Source organism: Apteryx rowi, unplaced genomic scaffold, assembly GCF_003343035.1.
Source record: "Apteryx rowi isolate R43461 unplaced genomic scaffold, aptRow1 scaffold_251, whole genome shotgun sequence".
Taxonomy (NCBI): Eukaryota; Metazoa; Chordata; class Aves; order Apterygiformes; family Apterygidae; genus Apteryx; species Apteryx rowi.
Window position 1 is genome coordinate 179433 of NW_020448875.1, and position 26191 is coordinate 205623.

Here is a 26191-nt window from a genome sequence, read left to right on the forward strand (position 1 = left end):
TGCATTAAAGCATAGCGTGAGATTCCTCTAACGTCCCTGCAGAGCCTGCATGCTGTAAAAGGCACCTTTTCTCCTTTCTTTCCTGGCTTTGGGACCGTTAAGGTATTATTGCCACCGGGGATGGAGGCTCTGCCTTTTAACGCTTATCCCACGTCGAGCTGAGATCCAGCAAAAACGGAGGCATCTCCATCACTCTATCTCACCGAGGGCTGGCTGCCCATCCGGGACAGGAGCTCCCCAAATTAGCACCCTGCCTCCCTGAGTTGCGTTTGAGAAATGGGATATTTTCCCTTGATCACGGCATTGCAATGATCCAGGCCACCAGGCAGCAGCCGAGGTCGAATAGAAATCCTGCTGGCAGCTGGAAGCGGCTCTCGCCGGGGACGGCCGCAGGATGGGTATCGGGAGGAGGGGGCTCCAGTGGGATCTTTTCCCCCTCTCCAAAGCCGTTCCAGTTATCGCTGCAGGAACCTGCAGAAAGTTGCAGTTTGCACCTCTGACATTGCCCAAGGGAGCTGTTTTGCTCACCGTAATTTTTCAGCTTGGCTTGATAGACCCGGCAGGTGTGAGAGGCCGTGAAAGAAATTGCAGCTCCCTGCACCTTCCCTGCACCTTCCCTGCACCCCAGCCTCGTGTCAGCAGCGAAGACGAGACCCTGGGGCCACAAGCCCAATACTGGGGAGGTCGCACGGTCCTGCCCTTCTCCGGCTTTGTGCTCCTCCACGGTCCCTCTGCATGGTCCGCTGCATGGTCCGTCTGACTTGGCGTCTCACGGTGTCGCTCGCTTCTCTCTTTGCAGGATCAGCAATGAAATTTTGGGTGCGGACTGGCCCTGAGCGCCAGCCCCAGCCCTGGGTGTGCATGTGTTAAGGCTCTGCGGGGACTGGGCTCTCCTAGCACACGTCCAGCTCCGTCCACGGCTCATCCGGCCCCAGGGCTCATTAGTGGGCAGGGAAACGCTGGACGCCCCATTGGAGAGTTGCCCGTGCTGCCGTTCGCCGCCGGCCTCCTCTCCTCCCTCGGTGCTGCTGGCTGCTCACTCCAGACCCCCGTTCCAGTGGAAGGAGCCGCTCCAGGGAATTGGGGCATGGGGAAGACCGACTCCGGGTAACGGCGTGAGGTACAAAGCCATCGGTCCCAGGCAGCATGGAGCGGTGCTCCTGGGCGCTTCCGTCCCTCGTCGCGTGGTGCTTCATCACCTTCCAGGCTGGTAAGGGTTGCTCCCGCATTTCCTGCGGTATCCAAATTTCCTTCCCTGAGCCCTACCTTCCCGTGGGTTTCCATGCGGCTATTGCAGCCCCGGGGGCAAATCTAGGGGGAGAGGAGGGGAAGCTGAGGAGGCTGCAGTGCATGCACACGGAAAACCCGTTCTCTCCTGGTTTCCCCCCGTGCAGTCTCCCCGTCCTGGCCACCACACTGGTGTGGTACCTTCCACCATGCACCTTCTGGCATGGGGTCAAGATGAGGGTCGTGACGGGGCTCTGCTCCAAAACGGGGCTCTGGGTAAACAGCACTGCAAAGACACCCTAATGGACACAGGTCTGGGACCCCAGCTCCATCCTATGCAAGTTAGCAGGATTTTTCTTCCACCTCCCATCAATACAAGGACTCCCAGGAGCTGGGCATCTTGCTTCTTCCGCTCTGGTGCAGGGCACGTTCTGGCTACGGGGTCCTACACCCATCCGGTCTCAGGGCAGAGCCACTCTGGCAATTTCTCTTTGGCCGCCCTTCACCGTGCAAAGTGCTTCTTCGCCGGGAGAAATTTATGGAGCTTGGCAGCGAGCAAGGACACCCGAGCAGTGCCACGCAGACACGTGGGCGAGCTGGCAGCGCTGTAGACCAATGCCAGCTCTTTCTACCCAGAGCAAAGAGCACTTCACTCCTTCCCCATTTGGCATCCAGCCCAGCTGGGAGACGGGCTCTAGGAGGACTGCAGTGGTCTCAAGGACTGGGTCAACTATGGGCCTCCGGCTTGTGAAACTGAACCAGTTAGCACCAGTAGCAGCAGGCAGAGGGGCTGTGGAAGGGTCTTCAGGCATCTTAAACTGGGATTTCCTCACCGAGGTTCGTGCCAGGGTTAGCCTTGCACAGTCCTCAGCTCTCCAGCAGTAGCACTGGGGCAAGCAGCCTTGCAGGGGCTAATTTCTCTCTGCCCACCACGCGGTGGGGTTTAACGTCCCCGCATGCCACGGTGAAGAGGAGAGGGGCTTGTCCAAAGTCACCCTGAGCCCGAGGCAAAGAGGGGCAGAGGGACCCAGGCGTCCTGAGTCCTTGCCCTGCATTGAAACACTGCACTTGGGTTGGGCTGCCCCGGAAAACGGAGGGTGACGCTTCCAGTGGGATCTGCTCTGGGGTTTCCCGGGTCTTGTGCTGTTCCTGTTTCCCACCCACTCCGGTGGAGCCGTGCCCCCCCCCCCCGTTTTAACCTCAGGGTTGTGGCAGGGATGCGGGGTGAGCTCTGCCCCCAGCCCTAGCCCCGATCCGTCCCCGTCTCTCCGCAGCCACCTGCACGCAGGAGCAGACCCACAGCCACGCCGAGGAGCGCCTCTTCAAGTACCTCTTCGCTGGCTACAACCGGTGGTCACGGCCGGTGCCCAACACCTCCGACGTCGTCATCGTCAAGTTCGGGCTGTCCATCGCACAGCTGATCGACGTGGTGCGTATCCGGCTGGGCGCTGGGTCCCCCCCACCAGCCCCCTGCCRCTGCAGCAGCTCTCGTGTCCCATCCAGGGCTCCTGCTTTGGGGGTCAGGAAGGATGTCCCTTCTCCCACCTTCTTGAGAACATGGCATCTTTGAGTGCTTTTAGGTGTCCAAGTCCAGGATGAGGGCTTTTAGGGTCACAGGAAGGAAAACCCAGGGACGGGGTTCAGGAGACATCAGGCAAGTCTTGTTCGCTGCCTGCAGTTGTACACAGCGTCGGTGCCTGCCCAAGCCGGGTGCCTGGGCATCCCTCGCAGCCGGCAGAAAGGCACACAGGGGTGTCCGGAGCCACCTGAGATGCCCCAGAGAGCCCCGTTTGCCGCTGCACTCGGAGGGCACCGGTGTCTCCTAGGTCCTGCGGTGCATCTGCGAGCCCTGTGCAGATATCTGAAGATGCCTGAGGGCTTCTCAGATGGCACCGGATGCCCGGCCAGGCCCACGGATGAAGCTGCTTGGTGAGTTCAGGTCATGAGTCATTCCCCCACGAGGCAGAAGCCTGTACTGCAGCAGCTGACATGTGCTCTGGCCTGCCCGGCTCTCCCGCAGGGGTTCGCTCGGAAGGAGATGCTTCAGGGCAGCTTCCACCTGGGCTTCTGCCCCTCCGCCTGCCAGTCTTGGGGACATTCCTTCAAGGTTGCCTTCAGGCAGCAGCATCCACCCTGCCACCTCCAGCGGTGCCTAGCTGTCCATCCTGCCTCCCGCTGGGCTGGGTACCTTCCCTCCAAGGGGTCCTTCCCCGGGCTCAGCTCCTTCCACCTGCCCTGGCCCAGGCTAAATCCGCCTCAGAGGGCACCTACCCCCTGCAGGGGCACAGGCAGCCCTGGGGACTGGCACCGGGCAGACACCTCGGGAGGCATCGGGGTGCAGGGGGCAATGGTGGTTTCATGGGGACCCTCCTGGAGCATCCCAAATYTTTCCTTGCCCCCGATGGCTGCGAGAGCATCAAAGAAAAACCGCACAGCTCTCCACCCCTGTTCCATCTTTACCCACCCACCCAACCACCTACCCCTGGGGCTATCCCTGTGCCTGTCCATCCATCCATCCATCCCCTCGCTCTTTCCTCCCATATATCCTTCCATAATCCATGGCACTGTGCATTTGTCCGTTCAGCCATGCTTCACCACGCCCATGGCGCAACTCAGAGCCCTGCGCCACAATATGCTATTTCTTGCTGCCATCTAGTGAGCAGATATTCCCAGGGAAATACAGTCTGTCCTTCAACTCATACCGGTACCAGTGTCTTCCAGCAGCTGAACCCCAGAGGTGGATGGAGGTGGAGGGCAGAGGAGGAGCAGCTCAGCTGCACGAACTGGCTGGGTGAAAGCAACTCTTTGGGGGCTAATGAGGTGATGGGACAAGCCCTCAGGCTCTCTCCATCCTTCTCCTCTCATGCGCTCTCTCTTTCCCACCGCAGGATGAGAAGAACCAAATGATGACCACAAACGTCTGGCTGAAGCAGGTAGGAGCTGATTCCCTCTGCAGGGCCGGGGCAGGAGCATGTCTGGGAGGGCATTTGGGGCAGAGGAACTCTGAAGAGGAGGAGGAGGGTTGTGCTGGTCCTCGCCAGACCCCGTGGCAGCCTGATGCCCTTCCCTCCCTCCTCGTGTCCCTCCAGGAGTGGAGTGACTACAAGCTGCGCTGGAACCCAGCAGACTTTGATAACGTCACTTCCATCCGCGTGCCCTCCGAGATGATCTGGATCCCCGACATCGTGCTCTACAACAAGTGAGTGGTGCTGCCGAGAAGGGGCGGCCGTGGGGCCAGCCTTCCCCATCCCCTTCCAGCCCCTCAGATCCCTTGCTCCCYATCCCACCCCTTTTGGCACGGGTGCAAACCAGTCTGGGTCAGCAAGGGTACGGTTGGTGCTCACACTCCTGCCTGTCTCCATATTCTAGATGATGCCTGGAGGGGGGGGGGGACATGGCATTATGCAAGGATGCACGATAGGGCCACAGCGTCAAATCAAGGCTAATATCAGCACYGAGAGCTGATTTTCCTGAGTGCTCAGCCAGGCGGGGAACTCCTGCCCCTATTTCCCAGGGGAAACTCTAGGGCATCGCTTCACCCCACAGAGCGAGGCATGGCCAGGGCTCTCTGTGCTGGCTTCGCCCACCTTAGCAGGTTCTGTGCCTTCCTGCCTCCTCTGATCTTCACGTGTCTCTGCCCCATGCAGCGCCGATGGGGAGTTTGCCGTGACCCACATGACGAAGGCCCACCTCTTCTCCAACGGGAAGGTGAAGTGGGTGCCGCCCGCCATCTACAAGAGCTCCTGCAGCATCGACGTCACCTTCTTCCCCTTTGACCAGCAGAACTGTAAGATGAAATTTGGCTCCTGGACCTACGACAAGGCTAAGATCGACCTGGAGAACATGGAGCACCACGTGGACCTCAAGGACTACTGGGAGAGCGGCGAGTGGGCCATCATCAACGCCATCGGCACCTACAACTCCAAGAAATATGACTGCTGCACTGAGATCTACCCTGACATCACCTTCTGCTTCATCATCCGCCGCCTCCCACTGTTCTACACCATCAATCTCATCATACCCTGCCTGCTTATCTCCTGCTTGACCGTGCTGGTCTTCTACCTGCCCTCCGACTGTGGAGAGAAGATCACGCTCTGCATCTCTGTCCTGCTGTCCCTCACCGTGTTCCTGCTGCTCATCACGGAAATCATCCCTTCCACCTCCCTGGTCATTCCTCTGATCGGAGAGTACCTCCTCTTCACCATGATCTTCGTCACGCTCTCCATCATCATCACCGTCTTCGTCCTCAACGTCCACCACCGCTCCCCCAGCACCCACAAGATGCCCCGCTGGGTGCGCAGCTTCTTCCTGGACTTCATCCCTCGGTGGCTCTTCATGAAGCGGCCTCCTGTGCTGCCTCCCAGCGATGGGGCCGCGGGGCAGTACGACCTGCCGGGGACAAGGCTCAGCAGCTCCCGGTGCTGGCTGGAAACCGACGTGGATGACAAGTGGGAGGAAGAGGAGGAGGAGGAGGAGGAGGAGGAGGAAGAGGAGGAGGAGAAGACGTACCCCAGCCGCGTGCCCCAGGCGAGCTCCCACAGCCAGGGCACCCAGTGCCGCTACGTTTGTGGACGCCAATTCAGGAAGGCATCGGGGGGCCCGAGGGTGCCCTCCAAGGGTGACGATGCGGGTTCGGACCAGGGGCTGCTGCTGTCCCCCAGCATCCTGAAGGCCTTGGAAGGGGTGCAGTACATCGCTGACCATCTGCGAGCAGAAGACGCTGACTTCTCGGTGAGTGGGTACCCCTATGGGCTGGGGGTGGCCAGAGGGTCCCCACCCCGGTGCTGCCAGAGGGCAGCTGCTGGTGCTTGTCTGCCATGGGGACACGATAGGATGGCTGGTGGGATGCTCCATCGCTTTGCAGTGGAGCACTGCTTTGCCCAGGCTCGGCTCAGAGATGTTTGAAGGCCCCAGCCAGCCCACACCTATCCTGCCCTCAGAGACCAGGGATAGACCAGACCAGCCTGCCTAGACCCAGCTCAGTGGTCTGCATGCCTATTTTCAGCCAGGTGGTTTCAGGAGACCTTCAGTGGGGTTTGCATTGCCCCAGGCTTCTGCCCAGCCTCTCCAGAGAGGTTCCTCCCCAGCCCTGGTGCTCCAAGGGTTTCCCCAAGACTCAGCACAGGTATTTCCCCATCCTGCTGCGGGCAGCCAAGGCAAGTGGCAGGACAGAGGAGAGCCAGGTCGTCTCCTTGGCCCGAGAGCATCCTCGCAAGTGCAGGCAGTGTCCTCTCCCCACAGCCAGATACAGCCACACTCATGGCCCCTCTCTGCTCGGCAGGTGAAGGAGGACTGGAAGTACGTGGCCATGGTGATAGACCGCATCTTCCTCTGGATGTTCATCATCGTCTGCTTGCTGGGGACCGTGGGGCTCTTCCTCCCGCCCTACCTGGCAGGGATGATCTAGGGGCGCAGCCGGGCAGGGGCCGCGATGGGGTCGGGGGGGTGACACGCATGTCCTCCTGCCACAGTGGACGTTGTGCATGGGCACCGGCTCCCTCCAGCAGCAAGGACACTCCGATGAGTTTGGCGTCTGCCCTCGAGCGCACGCCGCAGTCCCGTCCAGCCAGAGCATGCCTTTCCCTGGCAGCGGCATCCGCGCGCTCGGGGTGCAGCTGGGACCACGGTGGGAGATGCAGTTGGAGCTGGCTGCAGGGGGGGTGAAGCAAGAACTCTGTCGTGGGGGGGTGACCTGGCCCCATTGGGATGCTGGTGGGGGGGGGACGGCCGTGCACGTCAGCGGCTGACCAGGGCTGTCGCTGCCTCCGGCTGGATGCGCTCCAGCCCGGCCGTGCCAGCCTGGYGGGGAACGCAGTGCTCCGAGGAAGGCGCACTGCAGCCCCTCTGAGCCCGAGCACCGGCCGGAGGTGTCTAGGGGAGATGCTGCTTCCTCGCGCTGCTGCAAGTCCTACCTTAACCCCCCGAGCTGTGTCTGGTTGTGGCTCCAAAGTGCTGGGCGAGAAGATGTGCACCTGGGACATCACAGCCTCTGCGGGATGCACCTTGACTACGGCATGCTCGGGACCGAGCGTGGCCATGCACAGAGCCAGATCAGGCATCCGATGGGCCACACAGTGGAGGAATAGCTGTCAGGAACGGGCAAAGGCATCTGCTCATTGAATCGGAAAGGTGGGTGGCTTGGTAAAGCCCGGGCAAGTGGCCTTCTCTGGCCCACAGCAAAGATCACCAGGCTGCTTTCCTCCACCCCCTGCCCGCCTCAGGCTGTAGATCCAGCACTGCCTCGCTCTGACAACTACAGTCCAGCTTTAAATTTCTAGCTTCAAGGTTCCCTGGAAGACCAAGCCTTGCAAAGGATCTAGTCTCTTCTTCAGCACCCCGAGAGACACCAGGTTKCTGCTGCTGTGTTTTCTGCTCCAGTAGACCGAACCAGGAATCGCAGCGCTGGATGCAGCCTGGGGGTTTCAGGAAAAAGCACCCAGGAGTAAACTGGGCTGGAATAAATGGTGATGCTGAGAGCTCTTATCATCCCAAGGGTGCTACAGCCTTTCATGCATCCTTCAGCGCATGCAGGCTGGCTCAGAAGATCGTGCACACGGGGCTGAGAAAAGGGATGCATGAGGGAGCAAGCGCCCAGGCCTGGCTGGCTGGATGTGTGTTTGCGCAGAAGTGCGTGGATATATGTACGCTCCTCTCTGACGCAGTACACACAGGCCTCGAGGCTGTACAGACCTGGGTGGGCACGTGTGCGAAGAGTCCTCCAGCAAGGATAACTTCGGATTTGGTATGGGCTGCAAAGGGCTGCTTATTCCTGGATTAGGCCAGCGCCCACCCCCCCCCCCCGGTATTTTCAGTAGTGAGCCCTGGAGGAGGAACAGGGGGAGAACATAGGGATTACGGGGTCAATTGGGGTGAAATGGGGCCCCAGCAGACCCAGCACCTCTGTGCCACATGCACCTAAGGCGGCTGGAGGGGACAGACCCAGAGGAGGTGGCRCAAGGGGTCGGGAAGCGAGGGAAAGCCTCGCCGCGGGGTGTCGGGGATGCTAGAGGTTGGCCTTGGCCCAAGGGGTCACAGCTGAGAAGTTTGCTAAGGGCTGCTGAATGCAGACAGACCGTTTCACCGTGGGAAGCAGGGCCCTAGGCCAGGCAGCTCGGTGGTCTGAGCAGCATGGTCCTTCCCGGGTTTTTAAGAAGGAGATGGGGGCCTGGAGATGTACCCCTGTGGCACAACAGGACCAGGAAAGGAAAGGCACCGCTGGACTTTGTGCATGGTTTTATCTCAGCCAGAGTAAACAGCGTTGTGGGAAGATGCTGGGGAAAAGCCCGAACCGTACAATTTCCAACTCGAGCACAAACCGAACAGAGATTTCTTTGCTGTTGTCGCTTACACGGAGCAGCTCGGAGAGATATACCGTTCTCACGGGCGGTTTGTGTGACCGAAGGCTGCGGTCGGCAGGGTCCCGTCCCTCCCGCGCTCCAGGGAAGGGCGCGAGAACCGCTCCCAGCGAGGCGCGTGGATCCACGCACTGTCATTAAATAATCTCTTCTATACAATGTACAAGGAAATGCAAACAGTCCCTCCGCAGGTCACCGGCAGCCGCTCCGAACAACTCCGGGGAGCCGCACACCGTCCTGCAGGAGCAGCCGGCGGCCGCGCAGGGCTCCCGGGAAGCCAGCTCCCCCGGCCGCCGTTCCCGACGGCTCCCCAAGTGAAAAGAGCAAGGAGCAGGGTCCAGGCCGCCAGCACGACACGCCGCCCACGGCCGGCCTCGGAGGGGCCGGGGAACGGACGCGTGGATCCCCCCCCCACAGCYGGGGAGAAGGGCGCCCGCGAAGCCAGAGGGATCTCTGCCCTCCCTCGAGGAGGACCAGGGCCACCCCAGCCCTTTCAAGGGACAAGTCGCCAGATACCTCCCTTCTTCGGAAGACCGACAAGGCGATATTAAAGACACGAGCGGCTGCAGGAGGATGGGGGGGACAGGAAGGGCAGGATGGTGAGGCCACGAGAGATACACAAAAGCCAGGTCTTCTGCAACACTCTCCTCCCGTCTCTGCTGACGGGAGCGTGCGCTCTCTCCTTCCCCATCCCTTCTCCTTCCCTCTCTCTGCCCCTCCTCTCACTCCAAGCAGAGCTTCACCAGGTTGGCCTGGACCTTGGCTTGGTCCACAGCGTCGAGGAGGTTCTTGGCGTCCACRGCCAGCGTGTGGGAGGCCGTGAGCATCTGCCGCTTGCACTCCTCGCTCAGCGAGGTGACGGCGTTCTGCTGGGCCAAGCGCATCTTGTTGATGAGGTCGGCCAAGTCCTTGTTCAGCAGCTTCTGGGTCCCCTCGATCTGTCCGTGACACGCAGGGGTTAAACGCGGAGGTACCATCTCCGCTAGCACCCTAACCCATGCCAGACCCATCCCTGCTCCAAGGCTGGGAAACTCTCCCCACTCTCCCGCCTCCGTGGCCCCGCAGGGCACGGCACGGGCCCTACCTCGGTGCGCGAGGCCGCGGGCAGCACCGGCAGGATCTCGTCGACGCTGCCGATCAGCTTGCGGAGGGACAGSCCCACGTTCTGCAAGGAGGGCAGCAGGGTTAGGATGGCTCCGGGCATAGGTGTGCTCCCAGGTTCTCCCGGCACGGCACGGTGGGAAGCGGTGCACGGGAGCAGTCCATGCTGCAGGCTCAGCAGCCCCATTGGGGAATGGGGCACCCTGGGAAATGCTTCCACCATTGCCTGAAGGATCCCGTTGGGGAGGCGACACGATGGGAAACACCTTCCCCCATTGACTCAAGGACCCATGGAGAAGCAGAGCATGCYGGAAACACTCCCATCATTGACTCAAGGACCCAATGGAGGAGCYGGGATTGCTGGAAAATGCTCCCTTCTGTATGTGTAAGACCTTCCAGAGAAGGATGCTCGGTGGGAGCCACTCAGCAGACGTGTCTGTGACTCCCTCTCCTGTTCCCCCGAGGAAGCCCTGGTGTTGCCCTCTCCCCTCCCTGTCTACCTTCACCACGAGGATGTACCCCTCCGGGGGCAGGAGGCTGATCTCGTTCTTGAGCTGCAGCACAGACCGCACCAGGTCCATGACGTTGCTGTACACCATGTCATCCGTGCGGTCCAGGTTGGCGGTGGGGGCCGGGTGGATGGACTGCCAGGGAATGGGGATATAATGGGATCAGACAGCCGGAGGGAAAGACCGGCAGCCGTGGGCAGCCCCGGACAGTCTCTGCACACTCCGGGGCATCCAGAAGGACTGGGACTGTGGTGTCACGGTCTGGGGAGGCCTTACCTGTGCCCCAAGTCTCGGAGGCTTCTGGGGTGGTCCCGTGAACTCCGCTATGCCGTCAGTAAGGGAAAGGAAGGAGGGTCACTCTGGCGGGTCCTCAGGACACACGAGCGTGCTGAAGACCCCCCCTCGGGAGCTGCGCCACGCGCCGCGCCACCCCGCAGCAGCATTCCCCCACTGCAGCCAGACACCCTGAAACTGGGCCCATCACGGGGCAACGTGGGCATTTCCCAGGAGAGACCAGCCCCTCTGCGTGCTGCCTCCCATCCAGCCCCCAACAGGCAGGGAAAAGGGGCCGTGCCCTGGGCTCAGCTCCCACACGGAGCAGGTGACCCGCAGGGCTCCCTGCACCTGGATCAGATCCCCTCATACCCCCAAATCCAGGCCGGGCAGGGCAATGCCACAGCCTCCCTCTGCCCCRGGATGCCCAGGGCACACAGAGCTACTTCCTACAATCCACGGGATTACRGATGCAGAGGATATCGTAGCCACGAGGGACGCAGCCCCCGGGCAGGTAGCAGCTCAGCACGGGGGACCCCGCTTGCAGCGGGTGCTGCGGCCCGGCCCCATCGCTGGTGCCAGGGCCGTGCCGCGTGCAGAGCGCGGCGGGAGCTGCCCGGATCGGGCTGTAGGTAGCCCTGCGCTCCCCACGCAGCAGCGGACGGGAGGGGCAGCAGTAGGCACTCACTGTAATCCGTCTCCTTCTCCGGGAGCAGCTGCAGAGGAAAGAAATACAGCAGCAGATAAGAGGCACAAACTTTTTCCCAATGAAATACTGAAGGGCGCATGCTGGGGAGCTCAGACACAAGCAACCCTGGGCTGAGGGATGATCCCAACAGGCTCAGCCCAGGTGTCTGCACTTCTCCGCACAGCTGAACGCAGTTTCCACCCTAGTGTATCCTAGGGCAAGGAGAAGAAGGGACAACGAGGACTGCGCAGCGCCACTGAAACCTGTAATTATCTATCGCCCGTCCGTACCAAAGCAAGCCAACATCTCCAGATGTCCCCAGCAGAAGGACCCTCGTGCACCCACCACCACCACAAATACCCCACGGCTCTGTTTCTCCAGGCTTGGCACCACTCACCGGAGGAATGTTGTTGTTCATGAACACCGTCGGGTCCTGCAAAGGGGAAAGAGCCTTGTGAGAGGCACCAAAATCAAGGGGAAGCCACGGGGCCGTTGGTGGTACAGGGCTCGCGGGGGATCCCACCGGAGTCTGGGCTCCATCCTGGTTTTAGAGGGAGGTGAGCAGGGCTGGGGAGGTGCCTCCAGGCTTCCCGGGAAACGCTCTCCCAGTGGGAGAAACGGCAGCGGGCCTTGCGCAGGGCTGCTTTGAGCAAATCCCTTTTCCTAGCCGGTTTCCACACTGCTAGGCGGTGATTTTGGCTTCCCCCTCCCCTCCGTTTCACGTGGATTTTGGTTGCCAGGCTGCAACAGGCGTCGCTGTGCATCCGCAGCGACAGGAAGGCACGGAAACCAGAGGGAAACGCGGGGGCTGACCCGCACGGAGCTGCTCCCTGCCCTGCTCCCCCTCCCCGGCACAACTTCCTCAATTACCCCCCTTCGGAAGAGGAAAAGAAGCACCAGCCCCCTCTTGCACTGCCTGTCRGGGGCCAGGAAAAACCACCACTGATCTGTCAGGACCAGTCTCTGGGATGGAAAATATATTGTGGGAACCCATTTTCTTAGCTCTGCTGGGTCCAGGGATGCGGCAGAGGTTCAGGCTTTACAGTCTGTCACTGCTCCATAAGGAAAAAGCTCCCCAGCTCCATCCCAGCCCATCAATCCCCATCTGCTCTCCTGCTCCAGGGCCACCAGCCACCTTCARCTGCTGCTCATGATAATTAAGCTTAATTCAAGCAATTGCCTCCAGCTGCTCATCACCTTAAAGCTAGCTTCATCCCCCAGACCTGGGAGGTGGTGAAAGTTGGGCTTTTTCTTTCCAGCTATGTCAGTTGATCTAATAAAAGACTTTTTTTTTCCCTCCCTTCCAAGCCTGTCTCACTAAAAGCTGATGCATTAGTCACCCATTAGCTATCTCAATTCCTTATTTAAGAAGTGTTACAAAAGCTCATTAAAATGAGATTGCAAGTATTTAAAAATTCCCCAAGTTTCAAAATAATCATTTCCCATAGCATCTCTGTGAAATTTTTAACAGAGTGTGGAAAATAAAGAGGTGCAAGCATTTTGGTTACTCCAGAAGCTGTTCTTCTCAGAGAAAAATGGGTTTTCCAGCCGTGAAAAATGACCTAAATGACTGCAGTAAATGAAAAACACATGCTGTAAAAGCACAGGAAAAATTCACCGAAGGCCCTGTTATAAGCAGGGACGTTTTGCATCGCACCTTGGGGGCTAAATCTGGGGCTTATCCCACTGCCTTCATGAGGGTGCAATAGCTGGAAGTGGCCCACAGAAACCCCGATGCCAGCCCCACGCCGCTCACCAGCGACTTCTCCTCCTGCCTCAGCCACTGGTAATCCTCCACCATTTGCTTCTGCTGCTTGTCCAGGACCTGCCGCATCTTGAGCCGTTCCATCTCCCAGAGCTTCTGCGCCTCCTCCCTGCTGCTGGGCCGGAGGAAATCTTCCTCCTGGCAGGGGGAGGCAGCGGTGACAGTGGGGCTCGGGTGCCAGCGCCCCGCTCTGCGCATGCAAGCCATGCACCACGCCTGCTCATCTGCGGGCATGCCTTCACCCGGACACACGTGCCACCACGCATCGGTGGGGGCTGGAGACAGCCCGGGGGCCTTCGCGAGCAGGCACCATCCCTTCAGCCTGAGCAGCCAGCAAGCAGCCCTCAAGGGCAGGACGTTGGCAGGGTTTGGCCCTCCCGTAGGCGAGTCAGGAACGGCTTTTAGCTTGAAGCAGCAGACGCGGCAGCAGCACGAAGCAGAGCGCGGTGCATCCCTCACCCTCCCGCTGAGCCCCCTCCTCTCCCGCATGCAGCATCCCCGCTGGGCCAGGGACGAGGCAGGCCRCGGTTCGGGGCAGGGACGTCCTCCGGGTGCAGCGAGGCCGGGGAGACCTTCTCTTACCCTCATGCTGTGGCGCTTGAAGACGTTGTGGCGGTTGAGCGGCGGGGTGTGCAAGGAGCTGGCTGGCGACTGGTACTCGACGGGGCTGGTGAGCGTGGGCGAGCTGGCACACAGACCCTCGGGCACCTGCGGGAGGGCAGGGGCACGGGGAGCGGGACGGCGCGGGGCACAAAAACCAAGCCGTGGGAGGTTAGCACGGATGGATGGACAGACAGAAGAGTGAGCAGAGAGCGTTTGGGAGAGGGGCTTTCACACCAGGGCRTGGAGGAGATGGATCTCCCTCCACTCCGATGTCCATCCATGGCTCAGGGACGGGGGCTTGGCTCTTCCTCTGTCTCCTGGCCAAGAGGTTCCCCCTGGTGCCCTGACCACAGGCTTGAGACCGGGGGCTGCCTCCTCTCACTCCCCTTCCCAAACCCCTGCCCATCCCCAAAGGAGTGCCCAAAATAGCAGCTGCTCTTGCAGGCTTTGCCATGGCATTCTGGGGCTGGGACAGACACTGTCCTGCCAAGGCGGTGGCATCCTGGCGGTGACACCGAAGGGTGCCATAGGTGTCTGCCCTATTGCACCTTGCACCCCTGCCACCCAGCACAGCCCTCTTCAGAGAAGGGGGAGCTGAGACAGCACGAGGGGAAAGGACTCGCCAAAGCCTGGGAYGGAGACCCCAGGCCCCCAGCCAAACGTGTGCTCTAGCACCTGGACCAGCAGAGTGGTCAGGATGACGTGAGACCTGATCCAGAGCAATAGGAGCACTGCGAGCGCTCAGGGACCATGCTCTACACTTCAGAGTCCTATGAGACATTAGGCAAAAATTTAAACGTCCGAATTCTGCCCCTCAGCTCCCACAAGAGCTCCTAAGACTGAGCAGTGACCTTCCCTGTGCTCCCACGGAAAGGGCCACCAAATCGAGCCCCCAGTAATGCCAGAGAGCAGCGAACACCTCCTCTCTTCGCAGTTGCATGGGCAAACTGGCCYGTGCCGCACAGCAACCCGCTCCACCACCCTTCCCCGGGGTGAAAGCCTCTCTCTGAGCTCCAAGGCACGAACAAAACACGGGGYGCAAGCTGCGTGGTTAGAGCAGGGCTGAATCCGAAGTGGAGCTGCGTCCTGCTTGCAAGGCAAAGGGAAGCACTCGACGGCGCAGCGGCGGTGGCGCGGAGCGGCTTGGCAGCCACGTGTCTCAGAACCAAAGGCCACGATGGCAAGCGACCCAAGGGCTGGAGCACAGGTCGAGCCCCAGGTGCTGCTTTCTGGTGTCAGTCCYCTTGCTCAGGTCCCCACCGGCTCATTCCCGGCTATGGAGCCTTACCTGGAACTGCAGCTTRGGAGCCAGGAGGTTGTTCTGTGGTGGTGGTTTATATTTGGGCCTGCTGGGCTGTGGGAGGAGAGGAAGAGGGAGAAATGCAGGTGAATAAAATGTCTTTCCCGGCTAGCTTAGCTCAGGGAKGCTCATCTTCTCCTGCAGCAAGGGCCAGCCGGGCTGCCTGCCCGGAGTCAGGGTATTGCACACATCCTCGGGGTGAGRGGGGAAGTGAAACCACAGCTCTACGGAGCTGGCGATAGCACCCTCGAGCGTCCCCAGAGAGGGGCTGGCACCTGGTGTCCCCAACCACACTGGCCACGCCGGGCTCTGCCCTCTCCTCACCTTTGGCGGCGGCTCCTGGAACGACGGTGGCTCCATGATTTTGGGAGGCCGATGGCGATTATTCCTCTCCTGCTCCTTGGCGAGCTCTTTCTCCATCAGGTAAATGTCGCTGCACGGGGAGGTGAAGGGAGAAACCCCCAGGAGGGGGCGTTAGCACAGCCCCATCCGGCAGGGATGCGTCTCGGGTGCTGGGGAGGGCTGGGCGATTCATAAACTAGATGTGCAGTGGAAAACATGAGGGAGCAAGGAGGGACGGGAAGAGCGAAGGGAAAGGACTGGGAGAAGACATCTCTCAGTCCTGGCTGGCCACACCAAGGCATCGCAGCAGCTGGTCCCTGCTGTTTGCACGGCTGAGATATTTCCCCCCTTGCAAACAGGGTCAGGACACCCCAGCAGCACTGCTGTGTCACGCTGCCACGCTGGCCCTAAAAAGCAGAGCGGGCTGGGGCATGAGGTCTCCCTTGGAGGTTTGTGGAGCCTGTCCAGATTCCTGGGCTCCCCAGCCAMCGGCACAGTTTGTGCAGCGCCAGCAGGCTCAGGGCCCCATTCGGCTCCTTCCCACCTGATTCCTGGGAAAGGAAATGGCTCAAAAATGCTGGATTAAAGAGTGAATTGGCCAAAGCTTCTGAAGGAACCTACGGGGAATGTAGTGAGACACGAAAGCCACTACAAAACTGAGAAAAGCTTTGTGCAGTCAATTTTTCTGCCATTTCGGAATTAAAAAYGGATAGCTTTTCAAAATGGCTTTTCAAACTATGAGCAGAAAAGAGTTAATACCCGCTTGCCCGTGAGAAGCAAACCTTCTCCATTGCAATCCAAACACCACCGCCACCACAAGTTGGGGAGAGGGTCATAAACAGTCTTTTGAGTTTGGGGTTTGCCAGAAAACTCAAGACCTCACCTCTTGGACAGGTTCAGTTTTTCCCTTGCCCATCTGTCCACCCCGCCATCAAACCATCCCACCTCACTGTCTCTCATCAGGCACCCCATCACCGCCACYCTGCTCACCTCAAGCTGCAGACCAGCTCCTTGAACTTGGGTCTTTCACTGGGGTCGTAATCCCAGCAGCGCGTCATGAGGGTGTAGACGACAGGCGGGCAGAGGTCGGGCTTGGGGAGGCGGTCGCCCTTCTCCAGCACCCCGATCACGTCCTTGTTCTCCAGCCAGAAGAAGGGCTGCTTGCCGTAGCTCAGGATCTCCCACATGCACACGGCTGGGGGCACAAGACACTGCGGCTCAGGGTGGGCAGCGCGAGGAGGCACGGCTTGCGCTGATGGGGTGGCTAACACGACGCTGGGTTAGAAGAGCAAGCTCTACCGATGCTACGGGGACTAGCCAGGGAATCACCACCCGCCCGGGCTTTTGGAGACCTGGTCACAGCTCCATGSTCTGCTGTGTGACTCCAGGCACGTCACTTGGCTGCTCTGCATTTCTGTTCCCCAGGTGAAAAATGCAGAGAAAAGAGATACCTGCTTTTCCAGGGATCTGCAGGGAACTAAGCTCCTGTGTTACTGGTGAGCACAGGACTATTAGGGATGAACAGACTGACGGATGAGCACTAGAGGCTATGGGGAGGRGCAGATAGGCAGGGAGACGGATATTTGCAAAGGGTGGAGTTTAACTCAGCCTCCCTGACCAGAGACCAAGGTCTTGAATTCCCTGGAGGAGGAGGAGGAGGAGGCACTTAAAGATGCTTGAACTGCAGGAAGACCCAAGCTCTGTCCTGGAAACCTTCCAAGGTGTCAGCAAATCTGGGAYAATATCACCACTCCAGATTTACACCAGGGAGCCGAGAGCAGAATTTGGCCCTGCAGGTTAAGACAGTGCCCTGCGAGGTAGACAGCTCTCGGGAGCCTGCTCCATCCCCATCCCACCACGCACCAAACATCCACACATCGCTGGCTGTCGTGAAGCGGCGGAAGTTGATGGACTCCGGTGACATCCACTTGATGGGGAGACGGGTCACAGATGCTGGTGGAGGGAGAGACAGAGGCCACGGTTACAGCAAGGCTGCAGCCCTGGGCGGGCAGCATGGCAGGAGGAGAGACAAGCCCACCACAGCCACACACAGGCAGGACAGGGGAACAAGACYTCGGCATGGCCTCTGCCACTTGCTCCTGCTACGCCAGCCCTGGCCCCTTCCCACCACCCCTCACTTCCCCATCTGCAGCCCTCCTGCAGTTGTGCTGAGCCCCATCACATGCCTGCTCTTGCGTCCAGGACCATCAAGCCCATAACACACCCCTTACCTTTATAATATTCCTCTTCCTCTATGTATCTGGAGAGCCCAAAGTCACCCAGCTTCACACACTCCGGCGAGGCCACCAGGATATTCCTCACAGCAATATCCCTGCAAGGAGAGAGACCCTTGAGTGGGGAGAAGGAGGCATCTGGAGAAGGGATGGACCAAGCCTTGCTCAGGACAGGAGATAAGCTCACACCTGGAAAACCAGCTCGCCTGGCTGCAAAATGCCCCCACCCAGTCCACAGTGAAGGGTGCCACCAACCTCTCCCACCCAGCTGGCCCATATGGCATGGTCCCGCTTTCCCATCCATCTATCCCAGCCCAGGTCTCTACCTTTCCCTTCCTCTCTCAGCATCCTGACCTTCTCCTTCTCCCCTGACTCTCAAGAGGGGACTCGCCTCTCCAGGTAAAGCAGGGTAGGTGAGAACTGCCTCCCCACCAGGACGGCACAGAAGCATCTTTGTTAGCACCTCAACATCCCACACATCGCAATGGGCCAGGGCTTGAGAAAGGGGGCTGCTCTCCCCGCTCCTTCAAGCAGTGCCCCATCCATCTCCAATATAAAGCCCAGCATGCTGGAATTTGCCATTCCAAATGGGAACTCCCCTCCCTAATGCCCGTCTTCACGTGCCAGATCCTTCTCAGCTGTCACGAAGGGCCCTGGCCAAACCTCCTCCCTTGGCCTGCGTTACCTGTGCACACAGTTGATGGCCTCCAGGTAAGCCAGGGCTTTGCTGATCTGCAGCGCGTACAGGATGAGTGTAGGCACAGTCAGCAAGTGCTTGTTCTGTTCGAGGTATTGCCCCAGCTGCAAAGCAGAGCTGGGTTTAGGGGCAAGGTTGGGCAGCCCAGCGCAACGCCGTGGAGTTGGGGGGAAGAAGGGTGGCAGAGGGACCGCTCAGCCCCACTGCCTCGCTGTGTGGCTCCCCCACCCTGCTCACCTCTCCGTAGGGGTAGAGCTCCATAATGATCCAGGTCGGCTCCTCTTCCGCGATGCCGATGAGCTTTACGATATGGGGGTGGTCCAGCTTCTTCATCAGCACTGCGGGGAGACCACCGTCAGACACCGAGCCCTGACACGTGGGGCCCYGCTCCGGGAACCCAGACCTTCCTCTGGGGGTGTAGGGGCAGGTGTCTGCCATAAAGCCGAGGCAGGCAGATGATAGGGCAGCAGGAATTGCCAGGGATATCCTAGTACGTCTGCAATGGGGCTGGGACTGGAGAAGCCTCCTGACTTCCAGCTCCTGTGGATTTGCAGCCAGATTTGTGCCTGTCTGCTCTCATGCAAGGTTTCAGCAGCTTTCCTTCTCTCCCTGTTAGTCAGCTATCCCATAACACACATATTTTGGAGAATGGGCAGACTGTCCCCTCTGTAGCCCCTTGCAGCCTGGATCTGGCCTGCAAACAATTCTCCTCCAGTCCCTTTGGGTCAGCTGCCTATTCCGCCCACCCGCGCTGCCTTTCTCAGGCTGGCTCCAGCCCTGCCAGCCCAGGTGCTGCTAGCAGTGAAGGTACGAAGGCACRAGCCCCATGACGTCCCTTCCCATCCCCTCCCAGCACTGCTCGGTTTCAACCCATCAGCGCTCCCAGCGTGACGGAGCCAGAGATCCAGGAGGGACAACGTGCCTCTCAGCTTTCCCCTGTACCCTCTGCTCACCTCCAAGCCCTTTTGCAGAGTCCTGCAAGCAGTGACCTCTTCCCCGGGCCAGGATCCTGCTGCCCCAGCCCTAGCCCTGTGCCTCTATTGGGCATCAGGGATCTCAGAGCGGGAGAGAGGGTCCATGGTGGGAGGTCATGGTGCAAGTCCCGTTCTGGGCAGAGGCCAGCTGTGCCCATGGCGGAGGAGCTCAGAGTTGGCCATGACACCCCAAAGGGCAGCAGGACCCCCAGCATACCCGCTTCGCTCAGGAACTTGTCCTTGTTCTCCGGGCTGCAGTCCTTCTTGCAAGTCTTCACAGCCACGTTGATCCGCTCCCCCTTCTGCAACGAGAAAGAGGGGGAGGTTCYCCTTTTCACCCAGCACCCATCATGCTTTATCCCACTTCCCTCRGCCGTCACTGCCGGGGAGAGTGGARGAGGTTGGCAGGGAACGGAGAGGGGAGCAAACTCACCRGGTTGGTGTAGATGCCCTCGTACACCTCTCCGAAGAAGCCTTCSCCAAGGATCCTGCCCAGCGTGACGTCCTCCCGGGAGATCCCATAGTACTGGACTTCATGGATGGGGAGACAAGGCAGGACCAGTGGGTGCTGGCAGCTCCTCTCTTCCGAGAGCAGCCATGTAGGAAGCTGCCTGCACCCCAGTCCCACTCCGTGGGCAAAGCGCTCATGCTGAGCAGGAGATTTTCATCACCCTTGGGTATCCCTCTCCATCAACCTCTCACCAAAGGCAGAGCCATGGGTCCTACCCCATGGCATGCAGAGCAATTCCTGCTCCTTCAGCCCCTCTGAGAAGAGGGCCGACACAAAGTGAGCCATGTGGGCATAGTCTTGCTCCTTGCTTTTGGAGAGTGGAGAGGTGTTGGTGAGGCCAGGATGGGAAACTGGGGCAGGGAAGAGGGTGAGAAATAGAGAAGGAAAGAGAGGGCCTGGTAGGGAAATTGGAGGATGGGGAAGAGGAGAACATGTAGGGACAGGGGGCTGTCCTGGTTGAGGGTGGGGGGTGAAGAAATGGGGTGAAATGGGGGATGTGGGAGTTCCTGCAGGGTTTGGTGGTGCGACGGGTGATGTGACAGGTGGGATGGGGGATGTGGCAGGAGGTGTGCGACAGGAGAGCAGGGGAGCTGGCACACGTCTCCATATGAGCTCAGTGGGACCCTGCCCCAGGAGCCCTGCTCCAGCCCCACACTGCCCCATATGGGGCACCTGGCGGGGGTGACACCTACCTCCAGACCTTGGTCTTGAGGACTCATCCGGGATTTCAGCATAAATATCAGATTCTAGGGCAAGAAAGACGTTTCAGGCAGTGATCCAGACAGCTACCTGGGCACACACGTTTCTTGCAGTGTCCTGAAAGGATCTGGCCCTTGGTGGTCAGGGTCTCTTGGTGTCCCTGCAGGGTACCGCATCCCATGGGGCGCACGGGATGCAGGCCTGGCTTTCACGCTCACAGTAGGATGCTCAGCTGCATCTCTTTGAGTGTGYTGCTCACGTACAAAGAGCCGGGGCGTCTGCCTCCACCACATCCCCAAACCCCCATGCTCCTATGTCCCCCTCTCCGAAAGGCTGTGGGACAGCCCTGTTGGCACCCCCAGGCTGATGGGAAGGAAGGAAATGAGCCTAAAACTCACCCATGCTTATGCTGTCTGATAACACGGACCTTCTCTCCTCTATGTGCCTACGGGGCAGAAGGAAGCTCAGGTTATCGAACAAGGCAGGGAGAGACACCAGGACTCAGGGGCAGGGGCGCAGCCCTGCTCTGAGGGTCACACGCTACTTACTGGGTTGGGATCTGTGGCAGGCTGATCCTCTTCTCCTTCTCTGCGGAGAGGACAGCAGAAAGCCATTACCAGCTGTTCCTGACAGACCCTGGTGACCTCAGGGCCTCCCCCTACCCATCCTCAGCCATGGTGCTGCCTCCAGGGCAGACGTGAGGCAGGTCACCCTGTGCACCCTGCCAGATCCCCRTGAAGTGTTGGGAGCAGCTAGGGAAGAGGTGGTGTGCAGGGAAGCAGCCAGCTACCCCTGCTTTGGAAATGCCACCACCCTTTGGCTAGGGACCAGCTGGGTTAGATCACACATGCAGCAAGTTTGGTAGACCTCAGCTGGTACAATCTAGCCCCAAGACGGCTGTCAGCGATGCCGTGGCCCTGGTGAAAGTCTGAGGTGGAGAAGGGTCTGGTGGGTGCTGCAGAGCTACAGGGGCTCAGGGGAGCGGATGGGCAGTAAATGAGGGCTGCTGGGGATTGCCAGGGAGGACAGCCGGCACGTGGGCCAGTCCCAGCTCCCCATCGAGACCCYGCTCCCGACTCTCCAGAGGACCCTGCTGGCTTCGGTGCTCCGTGCTCACCTTTCCGGGGGAAAATGATGAGGGAGGTTTCCAGGTCCCCTTGCAGCCGGCAGTAGCCGTCTATGAGGTCGGCCATGTTCTCCGCCTCGGCCAGAGAGGACGTCTTGATGGCCAGGTACTAGGAGAGACRGCAGGGACAGGGGCCCAGGTAAGCCGGTGGCCCGGCATGCAGAAGGGCCACCCCAGCCCTCTGCACCCAGAGCCGAGGATCAGGGGGACGCCAGGGCTCGGGCTCCCTCCCCTCTCCTCTCCACCTCAGGGTAGCTCAGAGCATCTCCAAGACCTCCCTCCCCACTTGGCAGCGGGCCTCAGTCTCCCCAAAACCATCCTTCCCAGTGTACCAGGACTCCCCAGCCCATGCGCCCAGCACCAACCCACCCCAGAGCCCATGAGACCATCTGTCAAGTCCTACCTAATTCCACCCAACAGGATCTCGTTCAACAGGAAAACATGTCATCCCGTGGCACCACCATCCCACCCACAGCCCAGCAGAGCCCAGCACACTCGCTGCAGCTGTGTTTAACCCTCCAGCCCAGAGCAGCACCCACGCAGGTGCCGTGGCAGCCCTGCCTCCTCACCTGGGGGGTGCCCGCGAGCCCCAGCTGCAGCACAGCCCTGCCCTCCTCCACGCTCGAGCACTTGATGGACTTGATGTGCTTGAATTCAGCCAAGCAGGTGGGCTGCAGGAAGAAGGGCATCACCAGGCCGTCACCCCGGGTTCCCCCRGGATGCTGCCAGCGCTCGGAGAGCGGTGATATTCTCACCCCCGCGTACACGCACACACAGCCAGAGACGTGTCCTGGCTCACTCYGACCACTGTTTGCTCTCCCCGCTGCTTCCTCCGTGCTCCCTGGCACCCCACAACAYGACTCACACGCCATGAGCACCCCAGCTCCTTCCAAATTCAAGGGAGCAGAACATGCTCAGGACCTCTGGCAGGGCTCCTGGGTCTCCTTCTCCAGGCCATGACACCCAGCACGCGCGCCACGTACCTTGGCCTCTTTGCTCGTCATCTGCCGGATGCCCTTGGGCCCAATGACAAGGTCCACGGTGATGTTCCATCCTTGCTGTGAGGGAGGCAGAAGGAGAGCACAAATTTTAGGGGTCTCCCTCTGCAACCAGCTCCCTCCCCACCTGCCCTGATGAGTGTGGGACACCCGGGAAAATTTGCCTTTAAGGAGAGATTTGGAGAGGTGCTGGCTCAGAGAGGGGCCCAGCAGAGGGTGCAACACAAGGCGGCCCGAGGGAAGACCACTGCGCTGATCTTTTACCTCCTCCTTGCCCCAAAGGGGTTCAGCAAACTTCAGCTTCCCAGGCACCGGCTCGCACCAGCCCCACTTGCACTTGTCAAAGTGGAAGCAGCCCTGGGGGTCTCCACCACCCCAAATCCCTCCTGTACCCCCAGCCCCTTGCAGTTGTCACCATCCTCCAAAAAAGGCCCCCAGGTCCTCCCCCGCACCRCAGGGAATGGGGGAAAAACACTAAATTTCCCCTCCGAGCTGCCACTTCCCCTCTGGGACATGATGCCAGGGTGTTCRCAGGATCAGGAATCCCCTCCCGGGGGATCTGGGTTTTTTTGCCTCCCCTGAGGTGACAGCAAATAATTTCCAGGCATTGGTCATTTCCTGCAGAGACTTCCCAGGGCTCGTGTGGCTGCACCCACGCACTAAATAACCAAAAGCGGAGCCCTTCCCTGATTGGGGACAGCCCGGTGTGCACCATCCCAAACGGTGCCCGGGCAGGGTCCCGGCTGCCGCTAGCCAGCCCGAGCGCGGCCACGGGACTCACTATGAGCTCGCAGCGGTAGCTCTCCTGGTCGATGTTGGCGAAGGTGGAGAGGGTGTGCAGGAATTTGAGGATGCACTCCTCCTCCCGCAGCAGGGCGTACTGCTGGAACGTCTGCTGGATCATCTTCCGAAACTGCTTGGGCTGTGGGCACAGCGGCCGCTAGTCACCCCGGGCACGGCCCGGCRGCGGGCAGCTTCTGGGGCGCAGCAGGAGCAAGCACAGCCTTGCACACACACACACACCTACAGGAACGCTCACCTGCAGCTATGAACATGCACCTGCACACATGCACGTTCAGGTACGTCTGCGTGCGTGCCCGTACACGTACACACGCATGTGCCTGCCAGCCTGCCTCCGTGTGTGTGTACATCTACACACGTGTGGGCAGATAAGCATGCACATACGTGTGCAGATCCACACATGCACACACACAGCCACATGTGTGCGTGCATACACACTTATGCATGTGTGCGCATGCATATATAGCTTCACATGTGTGAGCAGATGTTCCCACATTCATACATATACACACATATATATATGTGTGCGTGCAGACAGACCTTCACACCTGCGGGCAGATAGGCACGGACACGTGTCTGCAAAACCACAAGTGCACACTGATACACACGCATGCACACACATGGCCGTATGTGCGTGCATACATACACGTGCACATGCGTGCATGCAGATGCACCTTCACATGTGCGTGCAGACCTCCACATGTGCACGTGTGGCAGATACGCAGGTACATGTGTCTGCAAAGCCACACATGCGCAACGATGCACACCCATGAACATCCCCGGCCACATACGTGCATGCATACCTACCTCGTACATGTGCGCGCAAACCTATGCGTGCACATTAACGCACACATCCATGCACACGCGCGCCTGGACACAAACCCCTCACCTTCAGATTCTCCTGCATCTGGCTGGGGAAGAACAGGTCCAGGCCCACCTCCTTCCTGGAAAGCAGAACCCCCCGTGCACATTAGTGGCCTCACGGGGACATCTGTGGGGACCGCAGAGCAGTGACGYGTGGCACATGGTGGGCACATGCACCAGGCAAAGGGGGTCCCAGCTCAGGGGCGACGGGGTGCTCGTCATTGAGAAGCTGCCGTGCCTGCATGGRCACAGGGAGCGAGCCCACCACCCGCCGGGGCAGGGATGAAGGGCTCCCATCCTGCTCTCGCTGCACCCTTCACATCAGCAGGGCCACCTTGGGCCCCAGGAGGATGAGGAGGGTCAGTGCTGAAGGCCCCTCTGCAGGGTCCCAGCTGGAAGGGGGGTGGTTTAGGGGCGAGGGGTTTCTGTGCAGGTAGGGGGGCTCTTTGGGGGACCCCGAGGGCAGCAGCCCAGCGGGTCCGGCTGTGCCTACTCACTCCAGGAACTCAAAGTTGGACTTCTTATCCAGGGCGTTCTGAGGCATGTCCTTGTAAAACCTCCTGCGAGAAGGGAGAGACGTTGGAGAGCCGCACAGCCACAGGCCACGTGTCCCTCTGTCCCTGCACTCGGGTCCTCCCGCCGCATCCTATCCCCTGAGGGCAGAGCTCCAACACATTCGGTGCAGGAAGCTCCCGCCTCCCCCATGAGGATCCATCCAAACTCTTTCTTGCCCTCCCCAAGCTCTCTGGCTCCCGAAGGCGTATGCTGGGATGCTCCGAAGGCACGTACCTGAGCTCGAGGCAGCCCAGCTGCAAGGCCATGCCTTCGCTCACCTTGCTGGCGTAATTCTGCATGTACTCGCTGCGGAGCTGCAGGCGAGAGCGCGGCATCAGGAGGCTGCGGAGGCGCCTGCACGTCCTGCAGCTCCCACGCTATCCCGCACCCCCAGCTCGCCCGCAGCAGGGGCAGGAGCGGGGAGAAGAGATTTATCGCTATAGCTGGCGTGTTTGGGACCGGCAGCCACTGCTGGGGACCCACAGATCCAGCTGCCGCATGGGACCACAGGGACGAGCTGCAGGGTCTCAGCAGCCTCAGTGAGATGGTGCAAAGGCAAATGGGCTGCAAGGTCCCAGGTTTCATGGACGCACATTWACAGGGCTGTGGAGGAGGAGAAGCCCTCCTGGTGCTGGGGCAGTGGCTCTGGAGGTGAGTCGGGGTGGCCAGAGCAGCCCTTGCACACGCGGGCGCAGTGATGTTTTACTGGGGTTGAGGTCAGAGGGCCCAGGAGACACCGCAAACGCCTCTGACCTGCTGGTAGAAGTAGAGCAGCGTGGTCCTGTCTTCCTTGAAACGCTCCACGTAATCCTCTGGGAGATATCGGATTTGGAGATCATACCTGGTAACACAGGAGAGTCCCTCGTTCGGCTTTGCTGGCACCCCCGGCTTGGCACGGGAGCAGCTTTCCCTCTAACAGGGGGTGCGGAGATGCCACGGCCACCGCGGGGGTCCCTGCCCGCCTACCTCCACTCGGCCTCCAGGTGCAGACACTCGTACTTCTCCTGCACTTCGCCCACCGTCAGGTCCGGGTGCAGCCAGTGGATCTCGTCCGACTTGACGTGCTTCAGGCGGAGGCCGTAGCACTCGGCCAGCTTGATGTCGGGCCCGATGCGCCCGCTCACCAGGATGGACTTGATCACCTCCTGGTGAAGGCGGTGGGAAAAGCAGCYGTGAGACCCGCGCGGCCGACACCGTCATCCCCCACCGCGCATTTCACGGCTGCCCTTTGCGCTCCAGGTCCCCGTGGACCTGCCTGCATTTACACCATGACCAGCCCTTGCCCAGCGCAGTCCCTTCCGCAGGATGGGAYGGGACAGGATGGGAACACGTAAAAACCAAGCTCTGACTGCTCATCCTTACTGCAGACCCCTGACCCTATCTGGGAGCACTTGTCCTCCCTGGGCACTCAGCCCCTTGGCTTCCCTGTAACGTAACCAGTGGGGCGACTGCAGAGGTAAATTTATCCTTCCTCATGCAAGGGATCAGCTCCTGCTGCTTGAGCTCATTTGCGAGAGATCCTTGGATAAGGGAAGCATCGGTTTTGCAGAGCTGAGTTCAGAGTTCCTG

The 26191-nt window shown here is 60.1% G+C and overlaps 2 protein-coding genes across 2 annotated transcripts in view; one reads left to right on the top strand and one right to left on the bottom strand.

The window, feature by feature from the left end:
• The first annotated feature begins 2499 nt into the window (after positions 1-2499).
• CHRNA2 (cholinergic receptor nicotinic alpha 2 subunit) lies at positions 2500-6634 on the top strand. The gene is made up of 5 exons (XM_026066979.1): positions 2500-2656; positions 4116-4160; positions 4317-4426; positions 4875-5958; positions 6509-6634. Exons 2-5 carry the CDS (start codon positions 4131-4133, stop codon positions 6632-6634), a joined length of 1350 nt encoding a protein of 449 aa, XP_025922764.1. The 5' UTR covers positions 2500-2656; positions 4116-4130.
• A 1819-nt stretch (positions 6635-8453) lies between these two features.
• The window catches only part of PTK2B (protein tyrosine kinase 2 beta), a 33716-nt gene continuing 15978 nt past the window's right edge, over positions 8454-26191 (bottom strand). The window contains exons 3-31 of the mRNA XM_026067006.1: positions 25589-25767; positions 25376-25463; positions 24857-24936; positions 24565-24627; positions 24093-24147; positions 23184-23324; positions 22388-22462; positions 21974-22075; positions 21396-21513; positions 20827-20866; positions 20677-20723; positions 20272-20325; positions 19502-19599; positions 19286-19370; positions 18332-18432; positions 18083-18198; positions 17395-17495; positions 17027-17116; positions 16154-16358; positions 15146-15254; positions 14810-14875; positions 13501-13626; positions 12910-13056; positions 11551-11586; positions 11154-11181; positions 10469-10515; positions 10184-10327; positions 9667-9747; positions 8454-9520 (exon numbers count right to left, since the gene is read on the bottom strand). Coding sequence (XP_025922791.1) covers positions 9305-9520; positions 9667-9747; positions 10184-10327; positions 10469-10515; positions 11154-11181; positions 11551-11586; positions 12910-13056; positions 13501-13626; positions 14810-14875; positions 15146-15254; positions 16154-16358; positions 17027-17116; positions 17395-17495; positions 18083-18198; positions 18332-18432; positions 19286-19370; positions 19502-19599; positions 20272-20325; positions 20677-20723; positions 20827-20866; positions 21396-21513; positions 21974-22075; positions 22388-22462; positions 23184-23324; positions 24093-24147; positions 24565-24627; positions 24857-24936; positions 25376-25463; positions 25589-25767 — 2838 coding nt within the window. The 3' untranslated portion in view covers positions 8454-9304. The remainder of the gene's footprint in view (positions 9521-9666; positions 9748-10183; positions 10328-10468; positions 10516-11153; positions 11182-11550; positions 11587-12909; positions 13057-13500; positions 13627-14809; positions 14876-15145; positions 15255-16153; positions 16359-17026; positions 17117-17394; positions 17496-18082; positions 18199-18331; positions 18433-19285; positions 19371-19501; positions 19600-20271; positions 20326-20676; positions 20724-20826; positions 20867-21395; positions 21514-21973; positions 22076-22387; positions 22463-23183; positions 23325-24092; positions 24148-24564; positions 24628-24856; positions 24937-25375; positions 25464-25588; positions 25768-26191) is intronic.

Coding starts and splice junctions, on each gene's coding strand:
- CHRNA2 (XM_026066979.1), top strand. CDS start 4,131: ATGATGACCACAAACGTCTGGCTGAAGCAG. Junction 4,161..4,316: donor CAAACGTCTGGCTGAAGCAG/GTAGGAGCTGAT, acceptor GTGTCCCTCCAG/GAGTGGAGTGACTACAAGCT. Junction 4,427..4,874: donor GACATCGTGCTCTACAACAA/GTGAGTGGTGCT, acceptor TGCCCCATGCAG/CGCCGATGGGGAGTTTGCCG.